At 48.7% G+C, this 15,306-nt stretch overlaps 1 protein-coding gene across 3 annotated transcripts in view; it reads right to left on the minus strand.

Annotated features, from left to right (window-relative positions):
- The window catches only part of IGDCC4 (immunoglobulin superfamily DCC subclass member 4), a 102,282-nt gene extending 91,323 nt beyond the window's left edge, over nt 1-10,959 (minus strand). For 2 of the 3 annotated variants that reach the window (XR_003923463.2, XM_030014934.2), the window contains exon 1: nt 10,742-10,959. Coding sequence is in view for 2 of the 3 variants with exons in the window: in XM_030014934.2 (XP_029870794.1) it covers nt 10,742-10,847 (106 nt within the window). In the remaining variant the exon portion in view is untranslated. The remainder of the gene's footprint in view (nt 1-10,741) is intronic. The other variant, XM_030014935.2, reaches the window with a different exon arrangement.
- Nucleotides 10,960-15,306: the final 4,347 nt, after the last annotated feature.

Genomic DNA, 15,306 nt, shown 5'->3' on the forward strand with positions numbered 1-15,306 from the left:
AAAGGAGTGCCCGCAGCTAGGCAATGCAATGAACTTACCAAGGACTTGACCATCTCAGGACTTTGCATCCTCCTGGTGTAATATCTCACCTGGTCCAGTTTTAAAAGACAGTATCTGATTGTGATCTGGAAACTCAGTTATCATAGAAAATGCAAAGTGAGCTCTTACAGCTCAGCGATCATGTTAAGAGAAATAGCAAGGTAACACCCATATCCATGGCTACTGGGATGCACTTGAAGGTGGAAGAAAAGAATGAGCAGTACCACCCTTTGAAGATGGTTAGGACCGAGGGTCAGAATGGGTGGGAATTTGCCCTCCCATTTCCAAATTTAAAACTTACTTCTACCAAAACAACAGGAGGAAAATATATTTCATAGCCTTATGTTCCAAAATCCCTCACACCTACTTGGCTGTTTAACTTTCCAACATCTACAGTGCATTTACCCACTGTCAGTGCAAGTTTCTCTTCAGAGCACATAAATTTATCCTTTTTCCAAAGCTGCAGCCAGCTGAAACCTGACAGTTTGAGGACAAAGCAGTAAAAGGACTGAGTCTGCTTCCAAATGGTGAAGGACACGCTTTCAACGGTCCAGTATCCAAGCAGCAGAATGCCTGTGGGGACCATCACACCACTCTGGGGCCCTCCAGTATCAATGGGGTCCAAGCTCGGACGTAATGCTTCTCCCTGCTGTCTCTGGGCTTCTGCTTATTTCACCAAAACGCATCTAAAAACAACACCCACACTTATACCAAGATTTCAGCAAAAACACCCAAATTGCCCATTTTTCTCCTCAGTGAGGAAAGGTTTTGCCTCTGTGCATCAAACTGCTAGGTGAGCACTATAGATGGTGGCTGCTCTGGACCAAAGAACACAACCTCATTTATTACTAAAACCAGATTTATTTCCATTAATCTAGACTAATTACTGCTGCTCCTCTTTTAATGAGGTCCTGTGTGTCTCAGCACAAAAGAAATCCTCATCTTCATAACCAGGCAATTTTGGGCCATTTCGAATAGCTCTAGTGTAAGAAGGAAATGATGAGAATGATGGCTCTTCCAAAGAACTGGTTTCATTTTAGGGAATGCTGTGTGGTCATTCTCATGTTCAGGTCAGTAACAGCCTTGCAAAATCTCCTTGACTTTATCCAACTTTTACTACTGCTGAGCAGGGATTAACATTAATTGAGCCTACCCCATATTAGCCAAGGATTATTTATTAGTCACCAGCCTATAATCGCTTGCATTTTCAAGCAGAGACCTTCACATCGCTCAGATAGCTAGCAGGATAATCCAAGTCACATTTTTAATGAAATCTACATAAAAACGCACATCCACACCCTTGTCTTCCCCCTTCCAAAATACCCAATTAGTTCAGCTTAAGAAGTGCCATAAAAATTAGTACTGTGAAATTTCCAGTCTAACAAGTTTCTGGTGAGAAGAAAATATTCCCTATGAGGGTAGTATTTTTTTAAACCCACAAACTTTAAAATACATAAAACAAGTAATCACAAATTTTCATTTACAGGCCTGCACCCACCATGTACACATCTCTGTATTCACACTGCACCCGCACACATCCAGAGTTGATGCACCACAAACAGGTAGGCACAACTATGTCTGCACAGCCACATAAACAGATGCATTTTGTACAGCACCTATTCCCCATCTCTACAGGGCTCTACATCTGAAACACACACCTGCAGCACACTGCCCTGCAGCATCTGAAAGCCTCCACCCCGAGAGTATTCACGCTCAGCCTCTCAGACAGGAATTTTAATACCTCATTTTACAAATTAAAAACTATGATGCAGACAAAATGGCCTGAAGCCACTCTTAAGTGTGTCATGCAGCAGGGAACTAAACGCCCAAGAAGCCCTACTATTGGTTTCCTAATTCTGAAGGCTCACTGCTGCTTCATGGACACTGGGCAGGGGCTGGCAACATTTACACAAGAATATAAAAACTGCATTGTGTAGGCAACATGGAAAAGGGCAGAGGCATCTTTATGAGTGGGAGAGGGCAAAGCTCCATATGCTCCACCTGTACTTGAAGTGCTGATGGAGGACATGGCTGAGGTGTTACTTGGTGAAAGCTGCTGTAAGACTAAGTATTTTTCTATGCAAGTGTAACCACACAGCATGATTCTGGCTTAGATGGCAGCCTTTCTCTTTAAAAGCTATATGGAAGCTGCACATACATGCCCCATCCTGATTCTTCCTCTAGTTTCCCATGTGCAAGCGTCCTGCTGCAACACCCGAAATCTGCCTCAGCAACAGCTCAGCTGCTCACCAAAGAGGTGCTCTTGGAGCTGAAGGTTTCTTTACTTTTCCCTCTGCTTGGCTCCGATCCCATCACATCTGGAAAGCCACATCCAGCACTGGCTGTCCGAGCTAAATGGCGGCTCTGTGCTAAGCTGCAGGGGAACAGGTGCCCTGAGGGACTTGCAGGGTCCAGATCCAAAAAGTCAGGCTCTGAATCAAAGCAGCTAAGAAATTTCCATTGCTGAGCAAACACCTAACTGCTGAGAAAAGCAGGGCTCTTACTTACACTAGTGTTAGCTGCAGAAGGCTGAGATTAAGGGATGGAAAACAGGTGAAAGACTCAAGGACCTGCATGTATTTAGCTTAGTAAAGAGCAGGTTACCAGGAAATTTGATCAGTGTACACATACTCACAGGGAGGCTTTTCATACCAGTACCTGTCTTCATATATACCTATAAACAACAGCTAAGTAAATTCAGACTGAATGAAGGTGCACATTACTGGGCAAGGACATCAAACCAGCTTACCAAGGGGCTGTGACGGACAAGCATGCACAACACATTTTTAAGTCAGAAGTGGGTGTTGCTCTTTAAGACATGCTTTTGTTCAAGCACAACCATTAAACCTGAAACAAGAAATGTCCTCAGCTTCCTGCAGTACACATGAAGGCAGCGCAACCTCACTAGCCTTAAACCTACAACACTATCCAAGTGCCTTGACTGGTATAAAAAACAAAGAGTGAAAAGAATTATTTGACAGCTCAGCCTCATGCCCGGATGCTGAAGTGTTACTGGAGCCTTTCACCCCACACTTAACATCCTCTGCTGCTAAACAGAAAATTCTGGCAGCAGCCACAAGCGTTAAGTAAATGGGAAGCTATTCTCTGCCAGCAGCTGGGAGAAACTTCCTTTTCTCCCCACTTTGCACGTAAAGAAAACCCCACAATAGTACTTGAGATAATGCTGCTAGCCAGATTTTCAACTGACAGACTCTTGAGGAAAGCCTCCAGATATGAAGTCTGCTCCTAAGGACCCTCTTCAAGCGGATGATATTTGACTTCAGGAACATACGGCTCATCTCCTTGAGGAAAGGTTAGCTTTGTTTTCAGTACAGAGAAAAGAGTACAAAGGAAAAGAAAGAAAAGTTGCATTTACTGTGACCTAGGAAAAACAGCTAAATAATTTTGATCAATATTTTGATTTCTCTGACAAAAGCCGCAATCAGCACTGACATAAACAACTGGTTAGCAAGCCTGGGGGGGCAGGAGGGGTAAATCAAACCAGAGTTTCAAGACACTTATCTTTCCATCACAACAATTGCCACCAATGACAGTAATTTACATGGCTAATAGGCAGTATTATGTTTACAAAATCGTTCTTGGGAAGGAGGATCTAAATGATTTTTGCCAATCCAGCAAAGGAGCTGGTATTGGATCAGATGCTGGGGTTTTTTTTCCCCTTTTATCTTCTATGTGTATTTCACCAAGATGCCTTGCTATGCAACAACCCATAGTGCCTTTGCAAGCACACACAAACCTGTGGAGCACATGATCACCCTCCTATAACAACCTAAATTCTCTAACAGCAGGACTGCCTGAGCCTCTATGGCAGGGGAAAATACCTATCAAGCAGGAAATAACGGAGTCAAGCCGGCAGCCTCAGATCCCCCACCCCATGCCACACTTCTTACCCCACTGCTGAAGATAACCTCAAATGAGCCCCAGCATCTTGTACACAAGCCTTATCTCCCATACAGTGACAGGTCCCATCCCAACACCACAGGCTAAACCCCCTGAACATCAGCCTGAACATCTGCTAATTCTCTGTCCTCCCCAACCTTTGTCTTTTTTTGTCACGAGAAGCTCCATGTCTCCTTACGAGCTCTCTCAAGGCTTTGCCAGGAGTCAAACAGGTGAGCGGGACTGGTAGGGCATAGAAACAGGCTGCAACTAGCCTGGTCCCTCTGGGTCAACACGATTAAGAGAAGGACTACAGAATGATATTTCCATAAGGGTAACAGCACATGGCATTAGCACTATAAGGAGCACACTGGAGTTTTTCACTAGGCCATCTCCAAAATAAAGAGACAAAAAGGGGACAAAAATTTCCAAAGGAACATAAAAGCCTTCTCAGTTGCAGTAATAACAAATCAGTAAACACTTGACTAGTCTTCTTTTAATATTGGGCACAATGCCACTTTTATCTGGAAAATACATGCACCCATTCTGCAAGTCAGATCCAGCTAGCCAGCCAAGAGGCACAGAAGACAGTCTTGCATCGAGTGCAAAACTTCAGGTAATTTTAAAACCTATAAGCACTCTTGATGCTTTTGAAAAAGATTTATCAAAGCCCTGCATGCATAAACAGCCAGGTTTTGCCAAAACCCTTGGGGTATTCACACAACACAGCACAGGAAAGCCATCCCATTAAGTAATGACCTTTTTGGTCACACCAATTAACTTGATCATCTATCGTCAGTCCATTTATAAACTATCAAGGACACACATTTCCCAGCACAGACAGTGAAACATAAAGGAGGACCTTATCACATTCCCCCCAACCCCCGCCAGCCTGGCATCACTTCTGCAGCCCAGGTTTGCTCTACCTCTGCTCCAAGTTCTGCCATCCCAGCACCTTTCTCTGGAGTTCTGTTTTAACTGTTTAATTTCCCAAACTCTTGTATTTAACAAGGTGCTAAGCCATCCCAACTCAAAAGGGATTGTGGTTCAAAGACCAAAGCAGGAAATGAGAGCAGGGAAATCAGTCAGAATAAGGGAAAGGGCCACAGCAGACTGAGCACAGGTGCAATAGCTTTACACACTAGATTTTAATTTTCCCACCGATTTGGGCTGAGAGCAACCTCTGGGGATGCTCACATTTCATTAACACACCTTTAATATTAATGACCTGTCCTCAAGAAATCCACGAGAGATCTTGAAAAAAAATTAAAATGTTAAAAAACAAGAAAGCATAATAATTAATCAGGTTATTCAATAGCTCAGCGGAATTTAATATGGCAGTAATAGGCAACTGCATTTAAAATGCAGATGCAGATTTTTAAATAATTTCAGAACATCTCATATGAAAGTTTCAGTGGAATACAGTAATTGCTTATCATAACCACCACAAAATATGTTTATTAGCCACAGAGATAACACACTGCATCTGCTGGACTTCTCAGATAAAGCAGGCCCATATCCCAACAGCAGGATCCCATGGATTAAGAGCAGGAGAGGATCTGACTCAAAGAGAGACACCAAAGGGCATCAGTGACATGAAAAAAAACACATCCAAGGGAGAAGCACCACGACCTACACACTCATGAGCAAAGTGTCTTGACACGTGCAAACAGGAAAGTGTTAGATATGCTCAAACAAGGCTGATGACAAGTGTTTGGGTTCTCCCAGGGAGAATGTCTCTTCTCAGCAGCTGCAACTCTAGCAGGTATCTACCTTCCTGGAAGTAAACACTGACCAACTCTTCCCTTCCCTATGAAGGCTCTGTTACTCTTCAGAATTAGGAAATTCAATGGTCTTTTAAGGATGACTTCAGCATACCAGTGAAAGTCAGACAAACTAGAAGGAGCTCTTTGGTCCTTCCCCCCACATCTGGTGTGGGGTTTAGCATCTCTAGAAGGGCTCATGAAAACACAGCTCAACTCTGCTTTTTTATGAAGATGGCAGATTCAGTTTTAACAACTGTGGATCCTCTCACCAGGAAGCCGTTAAGTCAGAAAAGCATCAGAAGCACTTGGAGGTCACTTACTCATGGGATTTTAATAAATGCAGGAAGGGTACTTAAAGTGATGGTGTTCTTTATATGTTTATAGTGTGCGACAGCATCTTCTGCCCAGCTGAAACAAACAGGAAAACTGAGGCAGAGACAGCAAGCGACCAACACAAAGCCTTCAGAAAGAGCCAATATCACAGCAGCTCCAAGTCCTGTGTTTGGAAAATGCTTTCCCAAGAAGAGAGGAAAGCAAAACAACTACCAAGCCCTGTGACGCGAATGCTGGCGTAACCATAAAACAACAGCACGTTTTAAAGCATAAAAGACTTCAAAAATAAAATAAACAAGTGGACACAAGGACTTGAGATAGTGATTTCCTGCAGCTTTGTGTCCTACCCTAACAGGGTGCAAGATCTGTTCAAAGCTCTTCCTGCAGTTGAAGCACTTCAGGTTCCTCTCCTAGGTGGGTTTTCCAGTGCCTCTCCTTCAGTCCATGCAGAAACTGCATCTCTCTCCTCTACCTGATCACTTATTTTCAAAAGGTCTGAATTCTCCATATCCACACTAGCTATGACTGACCAGCAGGTCCAAGAATTATTTAGAAAAGGAAAGGGAGATGGACAGACAACCAGACAGCATGACTACATAAGTCTCTTCTCCTTAGAAAACCACGCTAAAAATACTGTAGACAAGTGGGTCCAGTTCTTCTCCAGAAAGTAACGAAATTGCACCAGAGTTGATTTTGGCCCAACACACACTGGGCAAATACTGATAACAAGGATTTACCATATCCCATCTAGTATTACAGCTGACTAAAAGCAAACATTTGCTTCCTACAGATAACAAAATGACTATGATCGCTCGAGGTTTGTAAAGGTTAGGGTTTCTGCCGTCACCCAAGGCAGGCCTATAATTCCCAGTGTCCAAGCAGAAAATCCCCTGCGTGTAACACTGGCCTCAGTTTTCCCTCAGGTACACACTCACCTCACACAGAGATACAGTTTGGGATGGATTCCAGCAACAAATTACAATCAGATTAAATATTAATTCCCATCTTAATTATATAACCATGACTAGGCTTAATGGCCAGGCAGCCATTTAAACAGGAGAGGAGCATGTAAATCGTGCAAGCAGCATCTCTTACGCTGCAAATGCTCAATCTGGTTCACAAGCACCTGTATTCTTCCCTGGGAAAACAGCCAGCCTTTGGGAAGGCAGCTCCGAGGGAGTCAGAGTTCAAATCACCCAGCAAGCAATACAGTATCAGGAGGCACGAATTCGTGAGCCAACATGGGACAATGCAGCACTCTGCCCTTGGGACAGTTGTACACTATAGTGACAAAGATCATATACGTGCTGAATACTTATTGATGGATTTCACCCTCATTGATGGATTTTTATCTTCCCAACACCTTTGACAGGGAGAAGCGTGCAGTGTCTCTACTTTTGTCTAAAGATGGGCCCTCAGGACACCATAGCAGATGAAGCAACTGGCCCAGGATCACAGTGGGCACTCAAGTGAGATGTCCTGTATGCTGCAGCAACACCCAGCCCACCCCAGCAGTTCCCAAAAGCAAAGGGCTCTGGTGCCCCCCATGCAGAGAGACCTGTGCTGTACCACAGAAGCTACCTCCAGCTCCAGATCAGGCTGCAAGCATGCATGCAGGGAGAATCATCTCCCTTCTTCAGGGAAAGGCAGATTGCCAAACATTTTCTTTTTAAATTACTACTTTCGCCACTCTGAAGTGGCTCGTGTACCATCAGCGATACACCCACCCTGCATGGGGCCCCCTGCAGCAGATCAAACTTTCTACAGCTGCCAGGAGAAAGTCTGCTGCAGAAAGAGGGGAGACATCAGAAAATTAGCAGGTTCTGCTTCACTTTGGACTTCAAGGTAGTGAAAGGAGAGGGCACAAAAAAGGAAAACAAAAAAGCTAGGGAAAACAAAAACAGAACCAAGCCTGAGTGGTTTCTCCTTCAGCCTCACACACCAGAAGAAAAACAGAGAAACGCCAGCAGAGAAATTCCCCGCTTTCGAGCAGCCTCTGCCATCGGGGCTCAGAGACTGGCTGTCATGACAGCCGCAGCACAACGGCAGCAAGCTCCCGCACAAGAAACCTGCCCCTGGAAACACGATACAGGCAAAAACTCGCTAATGTGGTGTGCACAAGTGTTTGGCACTGCCAGTGCCCCCCGTTTCTTGGGGACTGTAAGAAATACCCCTTCCCTGCACTGCTCATCCTGCCTCCCTGCAACCCAGCCCATGAACAGGCGACAGCGCAACACCACAGTCAACAGGGCAAGCGGATCTGCATGCAGGTGACATCCTGCAAAGCGCAGGCGACCGCAGCAGCAGAGACGCACGATCCCCAAACAATGGTAACACTGACTTCCCCAGGCAGAGGCACTAACTCCACACAGCTGGCTACGGGGTTATGCCGCCAAGACAGATGTGACAGGAAGGATAAAACAAATCAGACCTAAAGTTAGCTGATGTTGAAAAAGGAAATCTGTTCTGCCGCAAGAGGACTCAACCACAAATCCAAATGACATAAACCCAGACGGATTTCAGCTGATCGTTCGAACGGAAAGCTCAGCCCACTTCCCACTGACAAATCCCCTGTAGAGAGCCCCAAGGAAAGCAACCAGCACAACCCCCTTGCCAGAGTCAACTGAAGAGGGGTTGTTTTGTTGTTTGGTGGTTTTTTTTTTTCCTTAAACCCTTTCCTGCTACTGCAGGGAAAACAGTCTCAAAGTAGGACAGGCAGAAAGCTTTCAAAACACTGGATCACACCCCCAGCTAGTGTAAACCAGCACTGCTTCCATCAAGTCCACAGAAGGGGGAAGGTTTTCCAGTTTACTTCTCTCCTAGGTATTCCATACCCAGCGAGGCTTGAACTTTGGATCAAAACACGTGGGCTTTGGGATCAAATGCAGACTTTCCCAAAACAATTTCAATCTTCTGCCAAATTAATTTCAGATTGAAACAAGTCCCTGTTTTTCTTTTCTGAATCAAACCCACCTGTTGGAAAGCACATCCGTATGTACCAAGTGGCACGTCCACAGACTGCGCGAACGCACTCACTACCTCTCTACACACTATGTAGCCCATTGTTAGAAAACAAACAGAAACAATTTTCACTAGTTGCCTACTGGCTTCCAAAAAACGCAGAGAAGCCACAACTGCAAATTCCCACAAAGCACTTGAAGTTTTCTTGTTGAAGTGGGTTTGAAAAACAACATCCACTCCACCACCCCGCCTTTTTCTTTTTCTTTTTTTTAAATCATTGTTTTCCATTACAAGCCTCGGGATCCACTTAGCTGTTTGCTCAAACATGCAGGAGATGCAGCTCCCACCCGCCTCAGCTTACCCATTCATCTGCTGGTGGGGTCACGGACTGCCATCCATCTAAAAAAACCCACGCGCACGGATAACAATGGGCCATTTACATGGACCGTTATTCATTTCCACACACAGCCACCGTAACACTGCACCTATATCAAATGATAACCTACACCTTACGGGAGCTCAACGTTCTGAAAAAAAGAAAGAAAACAACCCTGCAGCCGTCCACCACACTGTATTCTCCCCCAAAACGCTATTTTCAAAGCCATAAAGACTAAACATCCTTTGTGCTGTTATTATGTTCTGCTGAACCTGAATGCATCATAAAAAGGAATAAAAATGTACAATGACATAGGGATGGCTCCTCCACTGCAATCCCTCGTTTAGGAGGCTCTTTTAAATGAGAGCAACTCCAGGGCACACACACAGCTCACATTTTTCGGCACAGCTCGGCCAGCCTACACCTGTCCAACCCCTTCTCGTGGACGAGGACAAAAGCTTTTGCGGGTCTGTTCACGCACAGGCAACAAACCACGCACCCCAAGGTCCACAGGTCCAACGACCCTCGATGCAAACTTCGACAGCAAACGCAGAAAGTCAGCCAGCACGACAGGCGTACGTGTACCCGTGCACGGAGCCATTTGCATAACCATTGCAAAACATGGGCGTAAGGAGCACGGCTATTCCTGGGTCGCTTCCTTGACCAACAGGATATCTGCCCACCCCGGCATCCTGTGCTGGCGGGAGTGGGGTGAGGGTCCCCACCACGGCCCTGCCAGACACCTGGGCCTGCTCCAGGCCAGCCCCACGCCAGACAAGCGCTTTGTCCCCCGGCCAGCCTGGCACAGCAGCCATCCCTCCAGAGGAAACTTGCCACTGGCGAGGTGGAAGCCCGGGGGTCGCTGCTGCTGGCCCGCTCCACCCCCCCCAGCCCGGCCCCGAGGGGGGCTCCCTGCGGGCGACACCCTGTGTCACACCCAAAAGGTGACCCCAAAGGAGGCACCATCCAGACACGGGTTGAGGCCACGAGCGTGGCCGTCGCCCGACTCAGTGGGACGAAAAGCAGACGGACGGGGGAAAGAAAGGGATGGAGAGAGGGTGTGTGAAATATGGCCACGGTGGGGGGGGGGGGGGGGGGACAGGGGACGGCTACTGGGGGGGGGGGAGAGGGCGACTGTGGAGTAAAGGCCACTAAGGGCTGCTATGGGAGGGGTGAGAACCGGCGGGGGAGAGGGTCCCGGCCGCGGAGCGCATCCCCACGGAGAGCTGGCTGCTGCCCAGGGCCGAGCGGGGTCCGGCTCGAAGGCAGGTGGCGCGGCGGCCCCACGCGCGACCGCGGCCGCCCGTGGGCTCGGGGTGGGCACCGACCCCCGCCCGACCCCCCCCTCCCCTCCTTCCTCACCCACCTTGCACGGCCAGGACGGCGAGGGCGGAGAAGCAGAGACAAAGCAGGTCCTCCAGCGCCATGTAAGCCCCGCCGGGCGCCGGGAGCAGGGGCCGCCGCGGCCGCATCTAAGAGGGGAGCGCGCTCTCCCGCCGCCCCACCGCCATCTTGTGCGAGCGCCCCAGCCCCGCGCTGCCCGCCGGCGCCGCCGGGCCCCGCTGCCGGGGGCGGGGGGCGGGGGCGGCTCTGGGCTGCCGCTGCTCCGCCTTTGTCAGCGGGTTCGCCGCCGATCCGAGGCGGTGGGGGGGGGTGGGTGTCTTCTCCCGCCCTTCTCGACAGCGGCGGGACCAACAGGTTGCTGCCAGCCCGCGGCGAAGGGGGAGCGGCCCCGTATCCAGAGGGGGGGAAGCGGGGACGGGCTGCCGCGGCAGGTGCGGGGCGCCTCCGCCGGGCCGGCAGCTCCCCAGGCCGGCAAACGGGGGGTTTATAAACATTTTCTGTCCTTTTTTACTCCCCCCCCTTCTCTTTAGTTGTTGGGGGTTTTCCCTTTTTGCCGCAGGTGAGCGTGGCGGACACCGCGCTACCACCAGCCATCCCCTTCACGGTGCCCCGGGGGAGGACACACACACACACCTCCGCCGGCCCTTCAGTCCCGTCAGGGTCCACCCTTGGCCGCCGGCTGCTTTCCGCTGACAGACGGACGGGCAGGCACAAAGCACCCAGCAGCTCACGCCGCCACAGCCGGCCCGGGGCTAGCGACGGCCACCCGAGGGCTGATGGCCGCCCTCCCACGGGCCTCGCTCTCAGCGGGTGCAGGGCTGGGTCTGTGGGGAGGCGGGGGAGGCTGCCGCCCCGCACAGCCCGGCAGGGCTGCGGAGGCAAACGGACACCAGTGACCATATTGCCATCGGTTTGCAGTCCCGTAGGGGCTCGTTTGGAAGCGCAACTCCTTCAGGTGTAGTATCGTTCATTGGGCTTTTTGGGCGTCAAAGTCTAGCCTATGCATCTCGGCTTTCTTTAAAAATAAAGCAAATAAAATACACGGCGCAGCCTGTCTGCACTCCATCGCAGCGGAGAGAGGCAGGACCCATCCTCCAGCCAAGCCAAAGCAGTGGAAATGAGGCAGGGAGCCGAAGGGTGCTGAAAGATGGAGACCGAGGCCGCTGCCTCCCCAGCTTGGCTAGGTCCCAGACCCAAAGTCACGCTGCACGTCTGCCCATAAAGCCGCAGGTGCAGGTTTAGTCCTGAGGGCAAAGGACACCAAGACCTTCTTTCGGCAGCGACGGCTGGCGCCAAACAGGAGTGCAGCCGCATCCAGAGCGGGTAGGAGGGGGTCTGCTTCAGCCTCCAAAAGAAGAGGCTGCTCGGCGCACCGGGATGTTTTATCGCAGCGGTGTGGAATGCAGAGAGGGCTCCAGCTATGCAGAATATGAAAAAAGAAACCTTTTTAATCCAGACCCTCCTATTTATTAGCTTGTATAATGAACTATAAAAACTTAAATGAAACCAGAAAGGCTGCATGGTGGGAAGCAGGTTTCCCGTGTGTATGAGTTATGCAACTGTAAGTTGGTACTTGGCACTATCAGCGCAGACAAGCCCTGGGAGCCAACAGCCCCCTGCTCTGGACAGATGTGCAGGGAGGCTTTGCCCAGCATCGGGGCCCTCCCAGCTGGGTGGGCACTCGCTGCACACCTCGCTGGAAAGGAGGGAGTATTAAGGCCACAGCAAATCCACTGACCCTGTTCCTGCACCATCCATACACACACCTCCCTGCGGAAGGAAAAGGGGATAGTAATAGCCACACTCCCTTCTGCGCTATTCCAGCGTGGAGCTAAAGATTAACAACCTCTGCAAACCCTCCTTTCTCTTTGGGCCTTTCCCACCTGCTCCTTTCTGCGCGAGGTGGTTTTAAAGGTGCTGTCAGATTGCTTTAACTAGGCTGTAGAAGAATGTCTCCTCATTGTGTCTGCCAGTGGTTTCTTTCAGACACAGCCCTGCCCTTTTTTCCTCAAATCACAGACAGTTCTCCCTCCCTTTAAGCAAGGAAACCTTTACCTAAAAGTCAGGCGAGTCTGGCATAATATAAATAATGAAAACTGCTAGTGATCTGCAAAATACTGCACACTGGCTAATAGCACCTGCCTATGTTAAGGCATTGACCCAGCTCCCTGCCAACAGGTCAGGGTTAGAAGCAGGCACTAGCTTCAAAAGACCCAGGTCTAATTCTTTTCTTTGCTCTCTGCCTGATATTACAGTGTCCCTTGATTCCTCCTTGGCACCTCTCTGTCCTCCTGCATGTCAGTGGCAACAGGAATTAAACCAGCATTTTGACAAACCCAAGCTTGCAACAGATACATTCCTTCAATATCTATCCCTGGGGGAAAAAAAAAAAAAAAAAAAAAAAAAAAAAAAAAAAAGACTTAGCAAACAGCCCCTGAGCTGTGTTCGCACCAGTAACGTGATCCACAGCACCAGCTCCTTTCACACTGAACAACAGGCGTACTCTGCGAGCGTAACACCAAGTCCCCACTGTCCACCCCTCTCACCCGCATCGGCACAGACAAACTGAGCTCACGACAACCAACGTTTCTGCAGGGCGACTCTTTCACAACTGAAGCCAACACTGGCTGACGCTTGTGTTCGCAGGAGCTAGTCCTGTGGCTGCAGGGAGGCGTTCCTGGTGTCACACCTCCCCGGTAGGCATTAGCTGCTTCAGCCACCCGCAGGGATGCCCTGCACTGTGTGAAATGACTTCTTGTGGCACTTACAGAGGAAGGAGACCCTGGAGAAAAAGCCACTCTGTAGATTCAGGAAGGATCAGATAACTGCCTGGCTGTAAGTCTGTAAAGAACAAAGTGACAGCAGACATGCCAACAGAAGGGACATTCCTTCCCCAGAAAATGGCATTTCTGCCCCAGCACTTACGGCAAGCAAAAGCCCCCATTTATGTGCTGCAGACTCCCCAGTGTTCCTGTCCCTGTCAGCAAGGAGTTTCTTTTTACCTTTCAATAGCTGCAAACCTCTGATACTTTGAGCTGAGAAAGTGTGAATGGCAAAGAGTAGCAGCAGCAAGCGGCAGGTGTTTGTTTGTAGTTCAGCTTTTGTTCCCCCTTCAGGAGACATTATTTCTGTCCTCAAAAACAAAATCTTTGGTGAGTCAGGTTTATGGACAGTATATCGTACACATCTCTTGGTTTGTATAAGATCCCAGCAATGAAAAGCTCATTAGGGAAATCCAGCAAAAGCTGCTATAAATTTATCTAGCTCAGCAGGAGCTTTCCCCATGCAGCCAGCCTGTAGCCAAGAGGGGCTCCATGCTTTTGAAAGGCTGGCGTAGATGCAAGAGGCCACGAAACACAGCAACATGTGTTACAGGGGTATCTGAAACAGAATTTCTCCAGGCTCTGAATCCAAACCCATGTTAAGCAGCCCATGTCAACTTCCAGCTGGCAGCTGTAGGATTCAGACTACCAGGATCCAGTTGTGCAAGACACTAAACACACGCAGGTAAAGAACAATGCTTGTTCCCAAAGAAGACCCCCTAAACTAAAAGAAACCTGAAGAACAGGGAAAAGCCATTTCAGAGAGAAAGCAGTGAGGAACAAGAAGATTCATAGCACAATGCATGTTTTTATTCAATAGGCAGCACAGTATTGTCTCAGTTCTAGGTTCAGTCTGAATCCTACCACTGAAAATGCTGTCTGGCTGTCTCCCGTGGGTTGGGGTTCAGAGCATCGAGAAGCTGTGGTCCAGGGTCAGAGCAGATAAAGCAAATGAAATAAATGGAAGTTAATTCAAAGTTAAGGGAGATAGCAATTTAAAGCAAAATAGCTATTTTAAAAATCACGATGAGGATGTTCTTATTCCAGGCAGAGGTTGCTTTATATTCTCTTAGTTTAATCCACTTCACACTGCAGAGGACTGTTTAAATTTGGAATAGGCACTTTCTTTGCAGATTGAGTGTGCCCCCCGACCAGACCACTGATCAGGAACAGCAGCTCAGACACAAATCCCCATGCTGCCAAAGCCTCAAGCTCTAAAGTTAAAGCACATCGAGGCCTTTGTAGATGCACTTGTTCAAAAGCGCTTTCCTTCCGAGTGAAAGCATCCCCCCGGGGGTTAGTGCCCTCCAGTTTGGTGGGTATGAAGTGCTGCCCACAGCTACTCGGCCCCCTTCTCGCAGGTGGTCAGTGCCTGAGACGTGTTTGGGCCCATGCTTAGGTTCTTTCTCTCTGAAGCAGGATAAAACTTTCCAGCCTAAAATACAGCCTTGCTCTGGTTTCTGAACATCTCTAACTCCAGACAGGTTTGCAACACTGAGGTTGACATTTTGTGATGGATTTAAGCTGCTCGAATTACCAGAAGAGCTGGCTGCTCTTTCCTTTGTGATGGCATTAGTGCTTGAATGAGCCCAGAGCTGGATAGAGGAAAGGATGATGGTGCTGAAAACTTAATTGGCAACAACAATAACAACGAAATCAGTCCCCTGCTCCAGCTCCCCATGCAACCACCCAAGAGTTACTGCCAGCACAAGGAAAGCAATGGGAATACACAGACAGAGGCACGAGGAAGCTTTCAATGTCAGCA

This window comes from Aquila chrysaetos, chromosome 5 (genome assembly GCF_900496995.4).
Source record: "Aquila chrysaetos chrysaetos chromosome 5, bAquChr1.4, whole genome shotgun sequence".
Classification (NCBI taxonomy): Eukaryota; Metazoa; Chordata; class Aves; order Accipitriformes; family Accipitridae; genus Aquila; species Aquila chrysaetos.